The sequence below is a fragment of the Gossypium arboreum genome, chromosome 1, assembly GCF_025698485.1.
Source record: "Gossypium arboreum isolate Shixiya-1 chromosome 1, ASM2569848v2, whole genome shotgun sequence".
Taxonomy (NCBI): Eukaryota; Viridiplantae; Streptophyta; class Magnoliopsida; order Malvales; family Malvaceae; genus Gossypium; species Gossypium arboreum.
Genome location: NC_069070.1, coordinates 115599658 through 115625171, shown reverse-complemented (window position 1 = coordinate 115625171; position 25514 = coordinate 115599658). Strand labels below are relative to the sequence as shown.

The 25514-nt window shown below is 34.4% G+C and overlaps 3 protein-coding genes and 1 long non-coding RNA gene across 5 annotated transcripts; all 4 read right to left on the bottom strand.

Annotated features, from left to right (window-relative positions):
- Positions 1-6211: 6211 nt before the first annotated feature.
- On the bottom strand, positions 6212-7030 carry LOC128288848 (uncharacterized). The gene is made up of 2 exons (XR_008278808.1): positions 6980-7030; positions 6212-6460 (listed from the first exon to the last, which is right to left on the bottom strand). It is a non-coding gene; the product is annotated as an uncharacterized LOC128288848 (long non-coding RNA).
- A 3465-nt stretch (positions 7031-10495) lies between these two features.
- LOC108480222 (malate dehydrogenase, mitochondrial-like) lies at positions 10496-13690 on the bottom strand. The gene is made up of 7 exons (XM_017783134.2): positions 13299-13690; positions 12688-12861; positions 12176-12344; positions 11849-11910; positions 11588-11709; positions 11354-11471; positions 10496-10942 (listed from the first exon to the last, which is right to left on the bottom strand). Exons 1-7 carry the CDS (start codon positions 13530-13532, stop codon positions 10802-10804), a joined length of 1020 nt encoding a protein of 339 aa, XP_017638623.1. The 5' UTR covers positions 13533-13690; the 3' UTR covers positions 10496-10801.
- A 1694-nt stretch (positions 13691-15384) lies between these two features.
- On the bottom strand, positions 15385-20718 carry LOC108483028 (UBP1-associated protein 2C-like). Its single transcript, XM_017786204.2, has 2 exons — positions 19281-20718; positions 15385-17604 (listed from the first exon to the last, which is right to left on the bottom strand). Exon 1 carries the CDS (start codon positions 20596-20598, stop codon positions 19282-19284), a length of 1317 nt encoding a protein of 438 aa, XP_017641693.1. The 5' UTR covers positions 20599-20718; the 3' UTR covers positions 15385-17604; position 19281.
- Positions 20719-21445: 727 nt separating this feature from the next.
- Positions 21446-25230, bottom strand: LOC108480137 (transcription factor GTE4-like). 2 transcript variants are annotated; one of them, XM_017783019.2, is made up of 5 exons: positions 22966-25230; positions 22825-22870; positions 22593-22706; positions 22445-22512; positions 21446-21711 (listed from the first exon to the last, which is right to left on the bottom strand). In XM_017783019.2, the coding sequence occupies exons 1-4, from the start codon at positions 24619-24621 to the stop codon at positions 22487-22489; spliced, it is 1842 nt and encodes a 613-aa protein (XP_017638508.1). In that variant the 5' UTR covers positions 24622-25230; the 3' UTR covers positions 21446-21711; positions 22445-22486. The 2 variants fall into 2 exon arrangements, with proteins under 2 accessions (XP_017638508.1, XP_017638509.1); XM_017783020.2 differs by having other exon boundaries at positions 22483-22512.
- Between the last annotated feature and the right edge of the window lie 284 nt (positions 25231-25514).

Genomic DNA, 25514 nt, shown 5'->3' with positions numbered 1-25514 from the left:
ATTACTAATCTTTTTCTTTAACTTAAGCTTCATATTCTCTTTTAATCAACTCATTGACAATTTCTAACTCATAAAATTCATTATAAAACATAAATTTTGAGCTCTATTCAACTTAATCCCTATTTAAACCTAACTTAGAATTCTTTTAATAAATCACTCAATTTTCACTTCTAACTTCAATTCCTATCAATTTAACCCATAAAACCTCAATTTATTCAACTAAATCAATATCTAAAAATTTTCTATTTTCTTCATTTTAACCTCATACATGTAGAACTTTGAATTAGGCATCCATAAACATAAAAATCATAAGAAAATGAGCTAAAACAACTTACCAATTAAACTTTAGGGCCTTAATCCTCAAATTTCCCTTTTCTTTTCTTTCTTTCTTTCCTTCTTTCTTTCTCACGTTTGCTCTCTGTAACTCTTTCTATGTTTCTTTACTCATTATTATTTATTCATTATACTATATTATATTATTATTAACCTATAAAAATATAAATTAACATGTGTAATAGCTATAACATAAAATATCTTATAGCTATTACACATATATACCAACTATTACACATGTTATATCATACATTCACACACATGGCACTTAGGGTCTAATTGCTAGATTAGTCTCTTTTACTTCTTTAATCTATAATTAAACTTTTATTCCTTATGCAATTTAATCCTTTAAACTAAATTCAAGCTACTTCACTTAATTAAACACTAAATAACCATTCAACTATAATTCATAAATATTTCTAATAAATATTCATGAATAAATTTCACTAAAAGCTTGATACTCAAGACTCAATTTCCGATACCGTAACTTTCGGTTCATTACAATTCTCTCCCCTTAATAAATTTCGTCCTCGAAATTTACGAAAAAAGATGGGGTATTGAGATCTCATCGTTTCTTCGGTTCCCATGTAGCTTCTTCAACACTGTGACTTCGCCATAGCACTTTTACTAAAGGAATACGTTTATTACGTAATTCTTTTACCTCTCGTGCTAGAATCTCAACCGGTTCTTCTTCATACGATAAGTCGGTCGAATCTCTACATTCTCGGTCGTAATAACATGTGAAGGATCCGATCGATATCTTCTTAGCATAGAAACATGGAAGACATCGTGCATTTTACGTAGTTCGGAGGTAAGGCCAATCGATACGCTCTTGGTCCAATTCTCTCAATAACCCGTAAGGCCCAATAAAACGAGGACTTAATTTTCCTTTTGACCAAATCTTAGAATTTTCTTCTAAGGTGAAACCTTTAAAATACTTTATCCCGATCGAGTATTCAATATCCGTCGTTTCAAATCTGCATACGATTTACATCTATCAAAAGCGTTTTCAATCTTTCCGAATTTTCTTAATCGTACTTTCCGTTTCTTGAACCAATTCAGTCCAATCATCTTCTTCTCATTCGATTCATCCAACATACGGGTGATCGGCATCTTCGTCCATACAAAGCCTCATACGGTGCCATCAGTATACTTGATTGAAACTATTATTATACACAAATTGGGCTAATGACAAATAATATTCCAGTTAGACTCAAAATCAATCATACAGCTCAAGCATATCTTCTAAAATTTGTATTACCCGTTCAGATTGACCATCGGTTTGTGGATGAAAAGTCGTACTAAAATGAAGTCGAAATCTAGAAAGATTCATGTAATTGCTTCCAAAACCTTGACGTAAACCTTGGATCTCTGTCGAAATTATTGATTTTGGAATACCATGTAATCTAATGATTTCCGAACATAAACCTCGGCAAGTTTCTTTAACGACCAATCGGTTCTCATAGCTAAGAAATGAGTGACTTCGTAAGTCGATCAACTATTACCCAAATAGCATTCTTTTTACTTGTAGACATCGGTAATCCCGTCACAAAGTCCATCGTTATTCGGTCCCATTTCCATTCAGAATATTGATGGGTTGAAGTAATCCGATGGAACTTGATGTTCTGCCTTCACTCGTTGACAAGTCAAACACTTTGCCACATATTCGTTATATCCTTTTCATTCCGACCACCAATACAATTCACGCAAATCACGATACATTTTCATACCTCTAGGATGAAATGCAAATGGACTATTATGAGCTTCTCGAAGAATTAACTCTTTCAACTCGAATTATTCGAATGCAAAGTCGATTCGAAATCTTAAGCGACCATTTCCATCAATGCTAAAATTTTCATTGTACCATTCGAATCATCTCTCTTTTCTTTAACAACTTATCATCTTCTAACTATCTTGATCGATTCGATCAAACATTCGGCTTTATTCTTAATTCAGGTCAAAAGGCTTCCATCTTGATGATACTAAGTTGTGCAAACATTGCTCGTAATTCAATCGCAGACTTTTCTACTCGGTCGTCGGCTACTACATTAGCCTTCCACGGATGATAGTCTATGACACAATCATAGTCTTTTAGAAGCTCTATCCAACGCCTTTGTCTCAGATTCAAATCTTTTTGTGAAAGTAGATACTTCAAACTTTTATGATTCGTATAAACATAGCACTTTTCACCATAAAGATAGTGCCTCCAAATCTTCAAGGCAAAAATTACAGCTGCTAATTCTAAATCATGAGTTGGATAGTTGCGTTCATGCGGTTTCAGTTGCCGTGAAGCATAAGCAATGACTTTCCGTTCGCATCAATACACATCCCGATCCACTCAATGAAGCATCACTTGTACACTACAAAATCTCTTTCGATTACGGTAAAGTCAACACGGTGCCTCTGTTAACATTCGTTTTAATGCTTCAAAACTTTTCGACATTGCTCATTCCAAACAAATGGAATATTTTTCGTAGTAGCTTGGTCATCGGTAAGGCTATCTTTGAAAATCCGTTGTGAATCTTCGATAGTAACCATCAATCCGAGAAAACTTCGTACCTCGATACATTCTTAGGAACTTTCCTTTGAATAAGCGCTTCAATCTTCTTTGGATCCACTCTAATTCCATCCACGATACGACATGACCAAGAAACACAACCGATAACGAATTCACACTTGCTCAATTTTCCGTACAATTGCTTTTCTCGTAGTATTTGCAAAACAATCGGAGATGTTGCTCATGATCTTTTTCGACTTGGAATACACCAAAATATCATCGATAAAAACTACTACTGAACCGATCCAAGTATGGTTGAAAAATCCGATTCATAAGATCCATAAAAGCGGCGAGGGCATTTGTCGGTCAAATGGCATCACTAAAATTCATAATGCCCATACCTAAATGCGAATGCCGTCTTCAATATGTCGCACTCTTTTACTTTCAACGATAGTATCCCAACCTTAGATCAATCTTTGAAAATACTGAGCTCCTTTCAGTTGATCAAACAAATCATCTATTCGGGAAGTGGATACTTGTTCTTGACAATCAATTTGTTGAGTTGTCGATAATCAATGCACAATCGCATCGACCCATCTTTCTTCTTAACAAATAACATTGGAGCTCCCCATGGTGATGTACTAGGTCGTATAAAACCTCTGTCCAATAAGTCTTGCAACTGTACTTTTAATTCCTTTAGCTCGAGAGGTGCCATACGATGCGGAGGTATCGATCTGGGATCTGTACAGGTAGACTTCAATCACAAATTCTACCTCTCGATCGGGGGTAATCCGGTAATTCCTCGGGAATACATCGAAAATTCACATACAATCAATTTTACTACATCGACTTTCAAGCGAATCGAATTAATCACATATGCTAAGAAAGCATTACAACCTCGATGAAGAAGCTTGCTAGCTTTAATGGCGAAACAATACGAATTGATCCACTAGTCCGAATACCATTTACTTCAATTCTATCTTCACTTTCATTCGAACAATAAACTTCTTCTTATAACGATCTAAAATCACTCCATGTTACATTAACGGTCCATTCCCAAAATAACATCAAAGTCGCCAAATGGCATAATCAGCAGATCAACAGGAATATTCTATCTTGAATCATTAACGAACATCTTTGACATATATGGTTCACTAAAGTAGTTTGTCCCAGTGGACTAGACACTTCTATTATAACTTTAGACAATTCAAACTCTAATTTTTTTGTCTCAACTACTTTCGTATTAACATATGAATGTGATGACCGAGGTCTATTAAAGCATAAGCGGTGTTGAATTCAATAAGAATATACCTGTCACCACATCGTGAGCATCTTTCTCTTCTCGAGTCCTCACAACATACGCTCGAGCTGGAGCTCTAGCTTCAGATTGTTGTGTAGCACTCTCACTAGTTCTTCTAGTACCACCTCTAGCAAACGAACTACTTCGGCCTGATCCCCGACCTCTGGAAGCAAATTCAGATCTTTGCACTACTGTCGGTGTTGTTCCAGATATCTTTGGGCAATCTTTAATAAAGTGATCGGTAGCTCCACAACGGAAACAACCTCCAGTCAATTTTCTACACTCCTCTTTGTGTCGGTTTCCACAATGCTCACATATTGGAATTTCAAGATTCAAGGCGGACTTGGATCTTGCCAGATGAACACGATGAGTCTGTCTTTTCCGACCTCGATCACTCCTTTCTGATCGAGAACTAAATCTCCAATTACCTCGTGATTCCTTTGACCGCTTAGGCTGCGGACTTGAACTAACCATTCGGGACGTTTTTCATCGAATGAGCAACTTGGACTTTTATCCCTTCCAAGAATTTGTTCAATCATCTTAGCTCTTTCCATTAAATCCATAAACTCGGTGATTCTAAGAGGCATCAACGTAGTCTAAATTCATCACGTAATCCTCTTAAAATCTTTTACATCGGTCGGCTTCGATCGGTACAAACTCGATGGCATATCTGCTCAATCTCGAAATTCTCGTTCATAATCCACTATAAGCATCTCACCTTGTTTCAGGTGTTAAGAACTCTTGTCTTTTGTCTTCTATGTACATTTCTCCCAAATACTTATTTTGAAACTCTTTTGAAAGAAGTCCCAACTTATCTGTTCCTCAAGTACATTCGAATCACTGATTCCCACCATACTAAAGCTTCCTCTTGCAGTAATGAGACAACACACACTAAGCTTTCTTGTGGTGTACATTCAAGTTGCTTGAGAACTCTCTTTGTAGTCTTTAACCAATTTTCAGCGATAGTCGAATCAATTCCTTGGCACCAAAAATTCTGTAGCTCCATATTTTCTCAATTCTTTAATTGGAGCTCTTGGGTAGTAGGGATAGAGGACGTAGCAAGCATAGTTCCTACCGCTTTTGAAGGGCATCGGCGATTATTCTAAAGACTTGATATTGTCACTTCCAACATTCGGTTGATTTCCTCTGGATTCACACTTGGAGTTGCAGACTCGATTCATTCACATTATACGGTTCATCATCTTCACTATACATCTCTTGATCAGTATCCTCAATGCTTTTATCGACATTCTTAATGCTATAAAACAAAAATATTCAACAAACATATCAACATCCAATCCCAACTCAAATTTGACTCGATAATGGCATGTACCTCTAGATTCCCATTGACATTCGATTTAGTCCTAGAACCGACTAAACCTAAGTAGCTCTGATACCAATCAATATTGTAACGTCCCCCTACCGAGACCGTTGCGAGTCAAGCGGAGACATTACAAAACTTATCTTAGCACTTAAACAGTTTTCGTAGTAAACTATCCATCTGCGTCACAGTCGCTAAAAAATCATATCTCGAGTTACGAAACTCGAAATCCAATTCCGTAAATTTTCCCTGAAACTAGACTCATATATCTACTTACTAATTTTTTCTAGAATTTTGGTCAGGCCAATTAGTACAGTTTATTATAAGAAGTCTCCCCTGTTTCAGGGTTCAGCTACTCTGACCCTTGTGCACTACGAATCAAATTTCTTCCTGTACAGAAATCCAATGACTATTCCATTTCTTTCAATTAAAAATAGACTCAATAAGGAATCCATAAAAATAAAGTTTGAGTCCTAATTCTTAATACACAATTTATGGTGAATTTCTAAAGTCAGAATAGGGAATCCAGAAATTGTTCTAACCCTGTTTCACCAAAACGTAAATATCTCATAAAATACAACTCTTTTACCAATTTTGTTTCTTCCATATAAAAATAGATTCATTAAGCTTCAATTACATATTTTATTCATCATCTAATTCACTTTATACTATTTTTGGTATATTTTCAAAGTTGGACTACTGTTACTGTCCAAATCTGTTTTAGTATAAAATGTTGATAACTAAGTTTATAACATCTTCATTTCTTCTTTCTACAACATTTACCAACAATTCCTCTTATTACTCTTCACTAACATATCAAAACATACCATTCTTAAGGTTTTGGTAACATTTACAAAACATACCAAAATATCATTTAACAACTTAGATACTTTCAATATAACCAAAAGACATCCTAGGTACAATGCCATTTTCCAAAAAGATAGAAACTTCACCAATTTGAGTTTGGGGATCGGCTTGTATGCTGAGTCCTTATACTTTCGTACCTAGCCTGCACACGGAAACAAACCGTACGCTGAGAATACTCTCAGTGGTATTTCTATAAACAATAGCTTAATCAACTTTAAAACATGGTAATTCAAACACATTATTGCTATTATTCAATATCAATCAAGACTTTAATAACCTTTACTTTATTTACCCTTATTAACATAACTTTCGGACATCGGCGGATACGGATCCAACCCACACTCGGGATAAGCACATAGGGCTTCATCGGAATAAATCCGGAACTTTAACATTATAGTACACAAAGTACTTCATCGGAACAAATCCGGAACTTTAACAGTAGTCGACACATAGTGTCTCATCGACTCAATGTCGGAATATCCCAATACTTCCAATTCCTATGACATGTCAACTATATCCGACTAGCCCGACACTGTTAATAGGGTATTCAAAATCACATTCATTTCAATATGGTAAAAATACTTACCTCATTCACATTTTCATACAATATAAATATCAAATATAGCAATAACGATTAAGCTCGGTTTATAGAAATACAAACCACTATTTATCGAATTTAATCGATATCTTCGTTCACTTTCTCTTTTCCTTCTTTGATGACGTATCCGTGCTACGTTTGCTACTAACAATCATACAATTAAAATTCATCAATATACTAATTCATAAAACACATTTTCACTTTCTATCAAACTTTTACAAAAATTCCAATTTCGTCCTTTTTCCATTACTAATCTTTTTCTTTAACTTAAGCTTCATATTCTCTTTTAATCAACTCATTAACAATTTCTAACTCATAAAATTCATTATAAAACATAAATTTTGAGCTCTATTCAACTTAATCCCTATTTAAACCTAACTTAGAATTCTTTTAATAAATCACTCAATTTTCACTTCTAACTTCAATTCCTATCAATTTAACCCATAAAACCTCAATTTATTCAACTAAATCAATATCTAAAAATTTTCTATTTTTCTTCATTTTAACCTCATACATGTAGAACTTTGAATTAGGCATCCATAAACATAAAAATCATAAGAAAATGAGCTAAAACAACTTACCAATTAAACTTTAGGGCCTTAATCCTCAAATTTCCCTTTTCTTTTCTTTCTTTCTTTCCTTCTTTCTTTCTCACGTTTGCTCTCTGTAACTCTTTCTATGTTTCTTTACTCATTATTATTTATTCATTATACTATATTATATTATTATTAACCTATAAAAATATAAATTAACATGTGTAATAGCTATAACATAAAATATCTTATAGCTATTACACATATATACCAACTATTACACATGTTATATCATACATTCACACACATGGCACTTAGGGTCTAATTGCTAGATTAGTCCCTTTTACTTCTTTAATCTATAATTAAACTTTTATTCCTTATGCAATTTAATCCTTTAAACTAAATTCAAGCTACTTCACTTAATTAAACACTAAATAACCATTCAACTATAATTCATAAATATTTCTAATAAATATTCATGAATAAATTTCACGGAAACAGTACTCAAGACTCAATTTCCGATACCGTAACTTTCGGTTCATTACAAGAATTAGATGGTACAATGAATTATGTAGTTTTAATTTTGAAGTTTTATATGTAAAAGGCACTGGTAATATTATTGCTGATTATCTTAGCAGACCTTATGTATAGAGGTAAAAAACCTCTAGAACAGGTTGGAGAATGGACCACAGTCCATAAAAAAACCCAATAAAGGGAAATCAATAACTCCTAATCAAGGATTTATTAAGCCATCTCCACAAACATCATTTTATTCCAACCAAGGATATTATATTCCCTATCCAATGGCAAGACCAACGGTTGGATCTCAACTATTTTCTTCACCAAGTACAGTAAGTCAATACCCTTGGTCTCAAGATCCAAATTCAGCATTTCAAGCCAGTTATGCTGAAATGATCAAAGGAGCAAAAAATTTGTTGAAACAACAATAAATTCCAAAGATAAAAGATTTTTATAATCCAGGTTTACCAAGTGAAATTTATAAATTCATCAATGAAATATGGAAAACCCATATTTTAGAACAAAGAGCAAATTTTAGACGAGCTCTTACAAAGCTTTCGCAATTCTTAGTTGAAAAAACAACTAAAGAAGATGAAGCTCATGAATTATTATTAAAATCAATTTTATATAGAGATTGGGAAGAGCTTGAAATAGAATATATGAATATTGAGGAGATAAATAATCTTCTTGATATATTTCAATATTTTATTCATAAAGGAACAAATAGTCCTCTTATAAATAAAGTATTTAGAATATGTTTATATAATAAAGCTAGAAAAATCTTACCAGCAGATATTTTTTCAAAAATAAATAAAGTTATTTGCAATCAGCAAACTCAATTTTAAAAAATTTTTTCTGAATACTTTTTATAAGCATATGTTTTTACAAATGAGTTAGGAGAAGAGACTCCTACTATAAAGTTTAGGCTTGATCATGAACCATTTGATATAAGAAGCATTGAATGGGGTTTTGTAAAAGAAATAGTTGTTCAAAACTTTTCTTTTAATCTACTAAAAGATTTTCCTGTAATTATTAAAACTATATTATCAGAAATAATAAAATAAGATGATTTTTACTATTATTTCTATATACAAATAAGTAGTCTTATTGGTATTGCTGAAAAAGAAAGATTTTATCAGCCATATCAAATATGGATTATTCAAAGAATGATTGGAAGCTCCAAATTATCATCTGTCAAAGAAAACAAAGAATACCTGACAAAAAATATTGACAAGTGTTATAATAATTTTAATTATTATCAGATCAAAACAGGGATTGATTTGGTAACAAAAGCTCATTATATACTTCAACATCAGACTTACAAACTCTGGACTGATGGAAGAAGTATAGTAGCTGATGACACTGGAAATATCCAGAAAAATAGAGATGAAGAATCATTAAAGCTGTTAAAAAATAGAAATTGATGATTATCCATCACACATAATTGATGAAATCAGAAACACGTGGGAGACTTGGAATTCACCAAGGCTGTCACTAGAATCTCTACATTTGAATGAGATAGAAACTTGGAACCTTGACAATATCTAAAAAGGATAAAAGATAAAATAACGACTACGTGGAGATTTAAGAAAATTTTCAAGTAGATTTTCAAAATTGAGAGAAAATTAAAAATCAAGGCATCCATGTTTAGTAGACTGATGATGATCTCATTTCAACATTCATGTAACGCTTTGTGGTTTGTTCGTGTCCTTATCCTTTTGTAAGAATCTAAGACATTGAACGCAAAATTCCATTTGACAGCTAGCAATGTCCAAAGAAAAGTCAAAAGACAGTACATTTAATTGTCCCACTTTATAGACAGTCTTATTTTGCATATATTTTATTTTCGAGAATTTTTTTTATTAATCACATCAACTCCTCGTAATAATAGTGATGAGTTTGATATTAAATAATGTATGTTTTTCTATCAACTCCTTGTGAATAGTATAAGAACATAGTTGTTAAGATATATATTTATTTTACTTTTTAGAATCATTTATTTATTTATTTATTTATAGATGAATTCACTTTACATTAATTTTTAATAGGATAATTTATATTATTAATCATTAAATTGAATAAATTGAAACGTAATAGGATAAATTGTTAAATTTTAATTTATATATTTGTGACATCTAAAATTATTTTTGAAAAAAAACTAATTGTAAATGAAAAGTGAAAAAAAAACTAATTGTAAATGAAAAGTGAAAAAAAATTTATTGATGCAGAGAGAAAGTTATATACCATCTATTGAATTAAAAATTTTAAATAAAAATGATGATGTAATTTACCTGATCTTATAAAAAACCCATATATGGAATAGTGTTTTAATATAAAATAAATATTTAAAGGTCCCCAAAATTTTTTTGGAATAATTACATTCTAAAACCAATTTAGATGGATATAAATTTTTACTATTTTTGAACATTCCTTTGAACAACTAAAAATAATTTGTCTGCAATGATCAGCCATATTTCCCTTCTCTTGTCAAAATATTATATATTCAAAAAAGCAATAGAAAAGATGCTTTAGGATAAAGAGTAAGCCTTCGTCACCACCAAAGACGGAATAATCGTGGAAGATTAAATGTAATATCACAATTTTAAAATGGTTTGTAATTAAACATCCCCCACCTAAACAAAAACGGGTTTTTAATCACACACTTCCTGCAACATACCACTGGGAATTATTAGTGGAAACTTATGGTATGGCTATCCTATTAACAACAGCAAAGCCGATGCTGCTTGCTGCAAGAAAAAAAACACCAATAGCAGCCGAAGTAACTGCAAAATTTTCATTGTTCTAATGGAAGAATATCTCAAATAATATAAATTTAATTCTGGTTGGCAAACTTGATTCCCTTCTCTATAGATGCTTTAAGTTCTGGTTTAAGGCTCTCCAAACCTGCCTGCTCATAGTCAGAGAGAGGACCCAACCCCATAACTTCCTCCACACCATTCTTTCCAAGCCTTACCTGCATTTACAGAAAGAATTTACGGTAATGAGCGATGGCAGAGGAAAAGAAACCCTTTCAATTCAAGCTAATAAATCGTAACCGGGCTTAGTTTGCAAAAGGGTTGGTAAAGTGTAAGACAAGAAGCTATCTGAGTTTGGCTTAAGTTTAGAGTGGGGGTGGGTTTAGGGAAAAATCATAACTCAGAACTTGGTGCACTTCAACCAATTATCTATCCAATCTAATATTAATTGGATGCCTGAGCACTAAAAGACTTTCATCCATCTGTATACAAAGTATCTTCCAACCCTTCTACAACCATTCATTAGTTAATTAGACACTCCCTAACAAGTGGAGCACAAGAACCATTCAATAACAAACTCGGGATGGACAAAAACTTGAGATATGTCAAGGTCTTTTGAAAAAAATCACCTTAGAAGCAAAGAAGGGAAGTTCAGTGACAGTTGACTGTACAAATGAACATTCCACGACATCAGGAACACCATTCAGTCCCTTAAGGCAAGCATCAGCGAAAATTGCACCAGCATAGCTGTACAAAGAAGCAGGACAACTTAGGTTAAGATCATATGCTTTCATTTTACAACTATACATACAATTGCAAGGAAATCAAAACATGAAAGTGATGAAGTTAAGACTGATACTTACGCCATTGATAATGTTGCTGATCCCTTTCCAGCCTTTGCTTCCACAACTTCAGTGCCTCCATCTTGTGTTCGCTTTGTTAGAGCCTTGATATCCTCTTCAGGCAAATTGGCTTTTGGTGTGGCCTAAACAAATTTAAAATGAAACTTAGCGAAGGCTATGATTAACAAAAAACTGAAAGGAGCACAGCAGTGTCAAGCATTAGATACATTTCGATATCAAATAAAAGCAATGATAAAAGGGATACAGGGTACAAGGAAGTACTTGGGAAAATAGTGGGAGAATGGTTATTCCAGCATGGCCACCAACAACTGGAACATTGACATCTGCAAGAAAGTGAAGAAACTTTGTCAATCAGATAGTTACTTCTATAATCCAAATTTTCTGATTCTATAATATGTTTATGAGTAAAGGACTTCTCATGAAGGAGAAAAAAGGTTTACTTCAGAAACCCTCAACTTGGAATATTGCTTATTTTTCATAACAGAAGTTCTCAAAAGAGGAAATGGAGGAGTGGTAAACGACCCCCTTTTTTTCCTTTTGTTTATAGAAATATATATAACTTCCTTTTATGTAGAGAACTCAACAAACCTGCAACATTCACTTTTGCCTTCCCAGCGTAGAAAGTCTTAGCCCTAACCACATCAAGGGTAGTTACACCAAACAACTTTTTCTCATCATATGTCCCTGCCTTCTTGAAAACCTCAGCAGCAATTGGAACAGTTGAATTGACAGGGTTGCTGATCATATTAACAAGTGCCTGAGCCATAAAACCAGCTTATTAAATAGTTGGGAAAGAAAAGTCTTATAGAAGCTTACAACATAAAGAAATAATTCATTTATGCTAAGCAATATCTTTCAATTATCAAAACTATCCCTTATATTTTAAACAGCAAGGAAATGGGTATAAATCGTATATAAGAAATAATTCTATATTAGCTTATCCAATCACTAGCACAGCAATCCCTCTTTGGTTCAAGTTTAACAGTCATATAGAAGAAACAGAACCTAGCTAATTTAAGTCTTAGAAGCATGAAGGATCCAAATAAAATAGTTCTCCAAAGAAGATAAATTAAAGGAAAAAAAAAGGGATACAAACTCACATTAGGGCAATACTTGGCAATAGCAGCACATAGACCCTTGACGATTCCAGCATTGATGTTGAAAAGATCGTCGCGAGTCATACCAGGCTTTCTTGGCACCCCAGCAGGAATGATGACAACATCACATCCCTCCAAAGCTTGCTTCAATTGATCTTCACCAACATATCCAGCAACCTGAAGTCACACGCACAAAAGGATGTAAGTTGCTAAAGGAACAAAGCAGTCAAATGAACATGGAGATCTACATGCTAAGGTAAACAGATTGCATAAACAAGCAAAAAAATCCAACTCTCAAATCCTTTAAAACAAGAAGAGTCAAGTGATCAAGCCAAATGAAAAGACATATATACAATACTCAAATTAAATCAGATGCATTAATATAAACTTCCGCGAAGATGAAAACATAATATCAAAGTCAAATTTGAATGGAACCAAGCAACTAAATCATTACAGAAATTCCATCAACAAAACATTAGATCAACTCATACCTTCGCAATGTAGACAGATAAATCACATTTTATTGACAATAAATTTAATAAAAACTATAAAATAAAACACAAATTCTAAATCCAACAGAAAAAAAAAAAAGATGATGTAATTTTTATATGGACCTCAGATCTGGTGTTGACGTGGCTGACATCAGCTGCAACGCCGGGAGTGTTAGCGATATCATAGAGAGCCAGTCGAGAAACAAGAGGGTTAAGCTTCATGAGGAGAGCCAAGGGCTGGCCAATCCCTCCGGCAGCGCCCAAAACCGCGACCTTCCGATCGGGAACAGATTCAGTGGCATATCCTCGGCGGAGGAGGTGCTTTCCGGCGGCCGATCGAGCTACTGATCGAAACATTGTTGCGGAGAGTTCAAGCTGAAGAGTGTTGGAATGGCTTGGTTGAGAGATTCGAGGAGGAAGAAATGTCTGGGTTTTTTGTATTTATAACAAGTGAAGCAATGGGAAAAATAAGTGAACTAAATTTCACTCTTTTACTGGTTTACAGTAGCTGCCAAATGTCCCTCTTCCCCTTTTTTTGAGCTTACCAAATGATTTTTACTTTTCTAACCTTTTTTTGGGTTATTATTTAAACTTCAAAACTATAATTATCTGATTCCCTAACATATTTTCAGTATTAAAAAAAAAGAATTTAAAAATAAAATAAACCCATACATATTTGTGTTATTTTATATTTCTATTACTTCATTCGATATCTTAAATCATTTTCTTATATAAAACGACCAAATTAATTTTGAGGAATATGCTACTTTGATCTTTAGTATCTTTCCCCATACCAATCAAGCAAACAGGTGATCATTAATGTCAGATTCTGTTAAGCTTTTTACATCATCCAAAAAGTAGAAAAGGAAAAGGTCTGAGATAGAAAAGAGTTAATGGACAATGGTACCATGAAAAATATGAAAAACACAAAGAAAAAGGTTTTGTTGGGTTTAGAGGTAAACGTTTGATCAAATCAAATAAAAAAAATTCGAGTTAATCGAGTTGATGAATCATATTTTATCATTATAATTTAATTTGAAATTTTCTCGAATCGAGTGAGATGGAATTCGAATCGAATCAAATCGAATATATTTGTTCGAATTAAATTCTAAAAAATAATTTTGGGTCATTGTAACCACTATCACCCGTCGTAATAAAATTTATTCACCGTAATCAATTTTTTTATTACCTTTCATAACCTCATAATTTATTTATTAATCTTTTATATACGGATTAGGTTCTTTGCTTGTTTAGTTGTTTTAATTATCTTCATATTCTTATCACTATATATTTTGAAATTAAAAATATATTAAATGTAAAAAATCTGATCTTTTAATAAAAGTTATTTTAAAGATAAATGTAAAATTGATACTAATATAAAATTTTAACACGAATATTTTATGGTATCATTAATAATTTAATTTTAATATAAATATTTAATATGGCTAAACAATTAAATAATATAAATAATATAAAATGTGAAATTTAATTTAATAATATAAATAGTAGATATAAATAAAATTATTACTATTTATGTTTAGAGATTTTTTGGATAATTTTGATTTTTATTTGAGAATAAAGAGTGAGAAGTAAAAGTTTAGGAGGAAAATAAAAAGTTTTGAAGAGTAAAAGTTTGAGGGAAAGTTAATAGGGGGAGTAAAATTTTAGAGGAAAAATATTAAAAAAAAATAGGTGGGATGGGTTTGGGGTAAATAGGGGGTGGGATGGGAAAGAAGTAAAAGTTTTGAGGGACAAGTGAGAGGGAGTAAAATTTGAGGGGAAAAATAAAAGGTTTTAAGGGTTTTTGAGAGTAAAATTTTGAGGAAAAATAAATGAAAGAGTAAAATTTTGATGAGAAATGAATTTTGGGTAAATAAAGGGATTGGGACAGAAAGAAAATAAGAAGTTTTGGGAGAAAAGTAAGAAGAAGTAAAAGTTTAAGGAAAAAATAAAAAAGCTTGAAAGTTTAGGATAAAAATATAAAATATTATAGTTTAATATTCAAATTATTCAAGTTATCAATTCAAAAAAAATTCAAAATGACTCAAATAACTCTATTCATTTAACTCAATATTTAATTTTTTTTTTAATTTTTCGAATCAAATCGAATTTTACTCACCGGGTCATATTATTAGAATTTTCAAATATGAAATTTTCAAAGGAATTTAAAAATATAGGAGGAATTGACAAAGAAATATGTTAATCTTCATTCTTACTTTTAATCCATGTATATATTTCCTTTGGTACAAAAATCCATGTATACATGCACAACACTCTGGAATAAGGAATCTTCATGACTTAATTTCTAGGGGATAAGCTACAAATATATGCTGGGCCAGAAGAAAATAAGGGCTACAAATGTATGGTCAGGAAACCAATTAACACCACCTGAGACGCACACTACCGCATAACTCCGGGTTAGGCATCTGATGCTGATTTTGTCAGTATAGGCAGGCGCCCCTGGGAACTAATGGTAATTTTACATTCTAGTGAATGCGTCCAATCTTGCTTCATTTGAGTGCTGTGGTGGAGCAAAGTCAACCATACGCCTTCCATCTCATCTTTCGAGGTTGGTTTTATTTATGCCTCGGTGTTCCACAGCAGATGGCCAAAACAAAGGGCGAAAGAAGGTACCAATGCCAGTTAGCATAATATAAAGAGCATTAATCCCACCCATCACCATTAAAAACATGTCAGTCACACACTTCCCTACCTACCCATCAATAAAAGGGGGGCGGGAGGAAGGGGGAATGGGAGGGATATACACCTGGTTCCTTGACAAAACAAAATTTCTTGAAAGCAAAATAGATATACAAATGGAAAAAGCCAAAGAGGATGACAATGAAACTTGTTGAATGGTTGTGTTGATTTAAATCTTATAGACCAAATAGCCTCATCTTTCATCAAGTAAAACAGATCCCATTTTCGTAAAGCTAACAAAGAAGCATGGTATTGAAGAATCAAAGTTAAAAACTCAGATAATTCAGTCTGCAAAATAGTATTTGAGGCACATTTTTGGCAACTACGCGACAAAAATAGGATACAAGGATTTCTTCAAAACCACTGAAAAGCACTCACAACAAGAACCTCCTTTTGGAGGAACATGCCAAGAGAATTGAGTCGGTACAGATATCAAAATCAGCTAGCACAATCATAACCCACAAGGAAATTGTTTCACAGATACATCACCTCCACTCGAACTGGATATTGACCTAAGGTTTCAGTAAGTAAACTTAAAATTTCATGAACCACAGAACTATACTTAAAAGAAAAGGAAAATAAAAGCTAGCTTTTCAACCGGCCATATCCACAAAACCTATCAAGATACTAGCTCTAATGCATAGCGATCACACAGTCCAAACCCCACTGAACAAAAGAAATATGTCAACAAAGAACATTGCGGCAGATAGGAGAGAGGGACTCGGTTTATGTTGCCAATGAAGTGGTACACAGAAAGAGTCCATGTGCAAGTCCAAAAAAGGGGAAAAAACTACACAGATTATACAAGCAAACTGCTGATTAAGTACACCAACACTCAACATATAGCAGCACCAGATCAAGAAGCAACTGACAATTTACTGGTATGCTTAATGAAATACTTGCTCTCACATCATTAGGTTCATAACTGAAACAAGAACCCACCCAAGAAGTCCATGATATTTGGGCGTTCTACAAATTTTATACACAACAAGGAGAAGAGAAATACTCCACTTGGAGGAAAAAAGTACATCAGTCAAATATCAGGTGGAGAGGAGAGTCAACACTACCAAAACTCTCGCATTTATATGATAATTTGATGACACAATAAGCTTGAAGTCATCTTTGGCTGGCAACTTTAACACGTAATTAAGCCAAGTACAGCAGAAGTGTAACAAGAACACAAAAGTTGACATTAGAAAATGGTGTTACGACTTTATGCAAAATAACAGTCAAGTAACACTTTTCTGGGAGAGAGATTCTCTACAGCCCATTAATTTATACAGCAAAATAAATAACTACATTTAACTTCAAAAAATAAGCTGCATGTCTGTTTTTAGTATAGTACACCAGAGTACCTAATAGAAAATCAATAAGAACAATGATATCAACCAAGAAAAAAATAAACTTCCAAGTAGAGGAGATGAAGCAACAACCACGGATACTGGCAAAAATAGGCAAAAAACTGTCACTACTTGTATTATTAAAAAAATATACTAATAACTAAAAGGTACCACTGGAACAAGAGTTCCTAACGGAACACAGAAAAACTAGTCTAGATCACATGTTTTGCCAACCAGCACTCAGAAACAAACATCTTAAAGGAGCAAATCAAGAGAAGTGGCTGTAAGAGCCCAGCTAATGCATTCATCAAGCCAGAGTATATATAGTCTGCATTCAGGCAATCACCAGAACCACAAAAAGCATCTGCGCCCAACAAGCTGTCATAAACCTGAATCAAACACCCATTTATAACTAAATTCATCATTTCACATCATCAAGCAAAAAAATGAAATGTCAAAAACTAATTGAAAACAATGTATTAAAGTAACACTACCGAAAAAAAAAACACATGCATACCCGCTGTACTTACATGTAGGGATAAGCTCAGACATTTGTCCCTTTTCAAATGAACAAGAAAGAACAAACAGAAACACAAGGCAATTGCAATAATCATAGTGAGAATATATATAAACATCTGTCTATCTAAATTGCACAAAAAACATTTAAAAAAGTCTTTAAGACTTCACAGTGATGGAAACCTTTTCCGTAAAAAAATTTGGAATACCAAATAATGGAAAGCTAGATTTCATTTGAAATGAATGAAGATAATATTCCCTCTGATTAGTTAACAGTTGAAACAAACATTAAAAGGGCATGCAAGGCGCCACATGCAAATCATGAGAAAGATGAACAACTAAGTTATAATCTACAATGCAAAAATGACATATTTAAGGCAAGTTAAACTGGAAATAATAATAAATACGAGGCACCATATAGAGATTGAAATCCACTCTTCTTTTCTTTAGATGCAATCAAATGAAATGAAAAAGCGTGGGCCATACAGAATTGGAATATTAAATGATACTACCGAGGAAGACACTCAAAAAACTGCATAAACATTGAAAGGAGACAGCAAACTCAAACATGAAAGAAAACTGCTATCCTATCTGGAAAACTGATCACATAGATGGATATCTCATCCAATATCAATAGTATATATATCTGTTCTCCAATTGGTAGCAGTAAAATAGAACCAACCAAGATAATTTAAGTGTACCCAAAAGATTTGTACTTTATCAACACAACAAGCCATTCAGTTCATACCAACAAATAGTAAAACCCACGTACTGAATACAGTTCTCTAGACATGATTAGACAAGATCATAATATGCCTTCCAACACAACAAGTCAAAAGGGAAATAAATATGAGACACAAAGAAGGAAACCTTAGTGCCATACCATAAAAGAATTCTAGAACACTCACTATGTAGGTGAAAATAAGTAAATGATAATAAACAGGAGGGGAAAAAGGATCCATAACTATGGGAATGCTAATTTTCTCATTTGCATACTTGATTATTAAAAAATAAAAAAATATATAACGACACTTATGTCCTTTATTTTAAAGGTTCACTATAATTTTGTAGATAATTTCACAAAAGAAAAGAGATCAACCGACTCCTAGGGGCGGGAACTCAATCAGAGGCTTCTAGCATAGATATTAAACACCAACCATAGATAAATAAAGTTGTCTACACAATAGGGGCATATAATTTTCACAAAAGATACAGGAAAATAAAAGAAAACCAGCAAAAAATGAAAAACCATTTTGAAAAAAAAAAAAAAAAGACCATATATGGTATCTTTTACAAAAAGAAGTAAAATCACCATATGCAGACAACTATACAGGTATATAGCACACAAGTAACAGAATGCTGACCAAACAAAGCAGGAAAAGAACCCCAGATTTTGAAGCACGAACAAACAAGGAACAAATACCCACAACAAAGAACATGAGCAAGCACAAACACAAAATTAACTCACTCTCAATCGGCGGATAGTAAAAAAACGTAACACCTCATGTAGTATAATGAATTTAAGGAATGCTAAATCAGGGAAAATAACCTCAGTAGAACGGTGGCCCATTGGGATACATTGCACCGGGTGGAACTCTTGGCGCAGGGGATGTCCCAGCCCCTTGGTGAAGCTGACTAGGGAAAGCAGCCGAGGAAGACAAGCTATAATGAGCAGTCTCTGGATAACCACCAGTTGGCATCCCAGCAGAACTCGGCGGCATTCTATACAATGAAGACCCTCCACTTGCAGCACCCAACCCACCCCCTGCACCAGCACCACTCAACCCACCATAAACAGTTGAACCTGGTCCGCCATAACCAGCTGATCCTGGTCCACCATAGCCAGTTGAACCTGGTCCACCATACCCACCATACGGCCCACCAAGTCCAGAATAACCCCCAGCAGCAACACCGCCATTTCCACTCAAAGCGCCCACTCCAACTCCTGATGAATTCAAGGGATGAGGATGACCCATGGGACCAGGCGGCCCTTGCATCCCCCCTGAAAACCCACCGTAACCACCCGGCCCACCATATCCTCCACCATGTCCTCCCATTCCCATCTCTGCGTTTCCCGGAACCCCACCGCCACTTTGCATCATCCCGTCTTGTCCTTGCTTCCCTTTTTTCCCTTCAATAGCCAGCTTACAATTCATTTGTCTCCCATCAATGTTCTTTACAGGCTCCGCTAACGCTGCCTGAGCCCCTTCTGCTGTCTTATAAACGAAAAGAGCAAAACCCCTTGATTTCCCCGTCTGCTTATCGAACCCCAAGGGCCCCTCTTCTATTTCCCCATACTGAGCAAAATGGCCCAATAACTTATCCGCCGGCATATCATACGGTACATTGGCTACATAAATCTTCCTCATATGAATATCCACCGGGTTACTATTCGTCGCCGAATTCCCCGCCGCCGCCAGCTGTGTCACGGTGACTCTCCCGTCGATTTTCTTACTGGGTTCTTTAAGAGCAAGCAAAGCACCATCTACGTGCTTAAACGTAACGAATCCATACCCTTTCGATTTCCCGGTAGTCTTGTCGAGGATAACAACCGCTTCTTCGAGTTCTCCATAGACCGAAAAGAGTGAACGAAGGCCATCAGTTGTGGTATCCCAACCCAACCCACGTATGAAGAGCTTCCGTTGAGACGGATCTTGATCGGCAATAGATCGAACGGCTGAAAGAACGTCGACGTGACGACAAACGGCGTCTTGGAGGATGTCGAGGAGTTGGTCGACGGTGAATCGCTCAATAAGTTTGCGGCCATCTTGTGGGGTTAGTTTGGTGATAGGGTCAGGTTCCGACAGCGCTGAAACAGTACCGTTTTCATCTAACTTGCGTTTCTTAGTTGGATCCATGTATTGCATGTTGGAGGATGCTTTACCCTTAAAACCCTAACCCTACAAAATTCACAGAGAAAAGAGAGACCGTCTTTCAACTTGAGGCTTGAAGATGATAGAGCCTAAGAACTCCGCGTGTGTTATTTTTATAAGGACCTGATTGTGTGAGCCACTTTAGTTTTGGGCCAACAACTCATCTTTTGTATTGGAATTTGGGCTCACCCTTTTTTCTGGGCTGAGATTTGTAACTTAATCAACACTAGTTAAATTTTATTCAAGGATAAATCTCAAAATTATATAATTTAATGTGTAATTATATACATAAAACTCTAATTGTAATTTAAATGTATATTTAAAATTTTAATTTTGATTTATCATCCATATCTAAGAAATAAATATATCAATTTAATTTTATATTAGATAAATATAATTATTTATGTATCCAATATATAAATATATAATGATGTTTTATAAGTAATTATGATAATAATTTATAAGAATTGGATCAAATCGAAATTCCATGTATAAAATTACACATTAAACCATAATTCATGTATAATTTTAATATTTATCCTTTTATTTATAATCACTATACCTAGTTTATTTGTAATAATTTACTTTTTGAAAATTGGTGTATATTTGATATAGAAAAATATTAATAATGTCAATGTTCAGTCAAATATAGAATAATATGATAGATGTTATAAAAGGAAGGGTAGATATGGGTGCTCATTACAGATAAATCACACTTAATTCTTAAACCTTGATTTTGGGTTAACATGTTTAATCTGAAAAATCCCCTTCCATTGATTTCTGTTAAAAGGTAGAGGCGTGCAAAAATGGATTTGAAGAGATGATAGAGACAAGGAGCTAATGAACATGGAACATTGGCCGGCCTACAAAGAACCTTGTTTTCCCTTGCCACAACTATGTTTATGTTACAATTTGTCCAAAACAAAGATAATGAGATTCGGATGATGTTAACTGAAAGAAGCAGCTTTGCACACTTCAGTTGTACAAAAACAAAATTGAGTGTTTAATGTCATTCATCCCCCTTCTAAAATGGTAGAATCACATTTTTCTAAAGTTGTCGGTTGCTACTCTGTAATGATCTTGAATCACCTTCCATCATAAGATGATCTATACAAAAAGCAACAAGAAGCTCATCAAATGTTGAGAAACAAAGATAACCGCATGATACATATCTAAAATGAATCAACATTTCCGCTCAGTTTAAGTTTTGCTTAGAACTCAAGAACCATGTACATGATGTTTAAAACAAAATATTCAATCCAAAAAATTAAAAAGATGAACTCTGAATTGGGCTCTCATAGCTGTGATTAAGGTCTCGGTGATATAGGCAATCATGTGATGGAAGATAGAAATGAATCGGGATGAAATGTAATCAGCAATTCAGCAACAGATACAATGATCTGAACTGAAACGAAGACTTGAGAAATGTTATAACCGAAGGAATGGACTAATGGGAAGGGTGGGGGTAAAAGAGGAAAGCACTTAAAATGATATATATGATCCATGAGCAGAATATGACAACAGCAAAACATTGGTCATCAAAATTTTCAAATTGCTATAGAGCATCTTCAACATGCATGGAACATGTTCCTACTATGGTCCAATTTCAGGACATGAGACCAAAACCATCTTAGAGTTCCTTTTTTACCTATCATAATAAGGACAGCCATCAAAGGAAGTAAACAAAACAGGCATCAGAAGGATCAAAAACTATGTAACCTTGTATCTTGATATGTGTTTCACATGAAATTCAATGCAAACATAATAAAAAATACAATTGCACTACTTGAAATAGGGATCGAAAGAATTCATTAACAGATAATGACCCTTATGGCCCTACCTCAGTTAAGTCCATTAAAAACAAGGTGAACTACTCACATCATCAAGATGAACTATCACTGTCAGAACCTGCATGAAAGTAGGGGCGTAAGAAATCTAGCAAATATACACTCATATAAGCATAATGAAAGAAAAACTTTAATATTTACCACTTGATGAAGATCCAGAGTCACTGCTAGAACTGCTTGAACTACTTGATCCACTCTCTTCATTTTGTTGCCTTTTTCCATGAATAGGAGGTGATGTAGGAACAATCCTCTCCACTGCTTAGCAATCCAACCAGTTTTAATAATGAGTGCATGAAAAATTCATCTTCTTCAGACCTAAACAAGTAAATCGTATACCAAGGAAAGCAAATTCTTGCAGGTACACAGTGATTACCTGTTTCAGCTACTGTTGATACCTTATTAGCAGGTGGTTCCAGATTCTGCAAAAAGAATAACAACAAAATGTTTCAGCGAACAAAAATTCCAAATGGGCAAAACAATTGGAGGTTCAAAAGTCACTTCTCCATCATCTTACAGTCTCCTGAATATTATGGTCATCTTCAGTATTTGCTTGAAGAGCAACTTCAGCATTTTTCTGGATTTTGCTCGAACTCTTCTTATAGTTGGTCACAAATCTATCTAGTTCCCAAAGCGTTTCTGGATCAACACTATCGATATCCACCTCAATCTCATCTTCTTGCTGAAAAAGTGCCACATTCCTCCTCTTAATAATCTGGACAATGCTATCAAGTTCCTCTGAAGGCAAGTTCTGAAGGTCTACACTGAGTCTCTGCTTCTCCTCATAAGTCATATCCCTCTTCTCAGGATCCTTTATCTTGGATTTCTTTGGTACTCCAATCCTATCAGTAGGAGTCAAGTCCACATCTCTTGATGTGGGGTCATCAGGCATTGTCATGGATTCTGACCTCTCAAGAGTCCTAGCTTCTAATGGTAGTGATGAATGAGCTAGAGCAGGAGGGCCATGAGATTGAATTGGTGCTGAAGCTGGAGCTGGAGCTGGAATTCTCCTTGAAGTGGGAGTTGGCAAATTGTAATCATGACTCCTTTCGAACCTCCTATTAAGGTTAGACTCAGACTCTATAGCTGCCCATTTTTCTTCAAATAGCCCTGACAATGTATCTGCCATAACATGCACATCCTGTCCTTTCGGGTTATACAGCATTGCATTACTGAAAGTTAGTCTCACATCCTCCGCAAACTCCCTAGGTGACTTGTACCAATTCTTGTTCAACCTATTCTTCACCGTGCCCAAATCCATAGGATGCTTAACAATTGAATAATAATCATGCAACCCAAGTCCCTTCACATCCACCGGTTTATTAAAAACCCAACCAAACTTATGCTTCATTAACTTCCCTAACAAATTACTACAACTCTTAAACATCCGACTTGATAATTTCTCCGCTGCAACCCCATCTCCCACTTGTCTCACATTATTCTTCCCAACATTTGGTTTCATCTTCTTCTTATTCTCTACAGGCTTCAACTTCTCCTTCCCTAAAACAAAGTCCGAGTTCTTATAATACTGATTTGCTTTTGGGGTTCTCTTTTCTTTCTCCACAAACTCACTCCCATTCCCAACACCATTGCCATTGTTACTCCGATCATTCTCTGCCACTGACACAGATAATCCATGAAAAGGCCTTGAACTAGGCAATCCCACAGAACCGACATCCGAGTTCACTCTAACTAAACTTCCACCACATCTATCAACATCCTCATTCCCTAAGACCCGCGAATTCGAATAACCACCACTAAACCTACCTTCTTTAGCATCAAATTTCTTAAGTAAACCCCTAACTTGCTCAAGTTCTCTAGTTAACTTCCTCTGCAAAACTCTAACATCGTTCTTGGACAAAACATTCAAGTGAATCTTAACAAGGTTATCATATCTTACATACCCAGAAGTTGCAATCCCATTGGTAGCATTCTGTGCACCCCGCTGCAACTGATTATGGCTAGATGAATCATCTGACGCCACGACATCGAAGTGTTGGGGTGGCAGCTGCTGAGAGGAGTTGTGATAATCATCTGTAGTAGTGGTGGGTACAGTTTGCTGAGAAGATTGGTGAGGGAAAAAAGAGGGATTTTTGGGCTTGTTGTGGGTTTTCCTGGTATAAACTTTGTTGTTGTTCTTTGATTCTTCACCTTCAGTTTTCCCTGTAGCCATTCATATAAGAAAGAGGAGAAACAAAAAGAAAACCCAATAGATCAAATTTTCAAAGGAAAAGAAAGGGGGAAACCCCTAATTGAAAAGTACCCAGATTAGGTAAAAGCTTAGAAATGGTGTTTTCATGTTGGGGCTTTTGTTTGGGTTGTATGAAAAGATCAAGGTTTTTGAGAGGGAGGAGAAAAATGAAAATTTTAGGGTTTTTGAGAGACGTAAAAAGAGAGAGAGAGAGAGAGAGAGGGTTTTGGGTTTTTTCCTTTTTAATTTTTTGGTAAAGAGGGAATTTTGGAGGGATTATTTGGATCCTTCGATTTGTTTCTTTTGGTTTTTGTTTGTTTTCATATTGAAGAAGAGGAGAGTGTGCGAGAATCTGAGAGATGAGCTATTGCACGCGCGAGAGAGAGCGAGTGACTTAAAAAGGGGAGGAATGTTTAGGGTATCACCACGTCAGATGGGAACTTAATACAATTGGCTGAGCCTAATGGATTATTATTTTTCCTCTTTTCTTTTCCGGAAAAACAACTCCACGGAGACAGAGAAATCGGTCAAACAAGACGGCACGAGAGTGAAGGGTGACAATGCCACTTTGGTTTGGACTAAAGTTGTTTGTAGGTTGGGTAGGATGGGGTGAGGCCGAGTTTTTATAAAATTCTAGTTTTGGTTCATAGGTTTGGGTTTGGATCTGCCTAAAAAAATGGATTTAAATTTTTTTAAATTCGATTCAAATAAAAATATTAAAATTTAAACTCAATTCAATTCTCCCGTATTAAAATTTTTTATTTTATTTTTATAAAAATTAAAAATATAATTCATTAAAAATATTAAAATTATTAAAATAAATATTTCATAACAAATTAAAATAAATAAAAATTATTTATACTTAAATAATATTA

What these genes read in the sequence shown, in the direction of transcription:
- LOC108480222 (XM_017783134.2), bottom strand. Translation starts at nt 13,532, where the DNA reads ATGTTTCGATCAGTAGCTCGATCGGCCGCCGGAAAGCACCTCCTCCGC. An exon ending in GGCAAAAGTGAATGTTGCAG is followed by an intron (nt 11,911 to 12,175) that starts GTTTGTTGAGTT and finishes ACTTTCTTGCAG; the next exon opens with ATGTCAATGTTCCAGTTGTT. An exon ending in TTCTCCCACTATTTTCCCAA is followed by an intron (nt 11,710 to 11,848) that starts GTACTTCCTTGT and finishes AAATTTGTTTAG; the next exon opens with GCCACACCAAAAGCCAATTT.
- LOC108483028 (XM_017786204.2), bottom strand. Translation starts at nt 20,598, where the DNA reads ATGCAATACATGGATCCAACTAAGAAACGCAAGTTAGATGAAAACGGT.
- LOC108480137 (XM_017783019.2), bottom strand. Translation starts at nt 24,621, where the DNA reads ATGGCTACAGGGAAAACTGAAGGTGAAGAATCAAAGAACAACAACAAA. An exon ending in ACCATAATATTCAGGAGACT is followed by an intron (nt 22,871 to 22,965) that starts GTAAGATGATGG and finishes TTCTTTTTGCAG; the next exon opens with AATCTGGAACCACCTGCTAA. An exon ending in ATCAACAGTAGCTGAAACAG is followed by an intron (nt 22,707 to 22,824) that starts GTAATCACTGTG and finishes ATTGCTAAGCAG; the next exon opens with TGGAGAGGATTGTTCCTACA.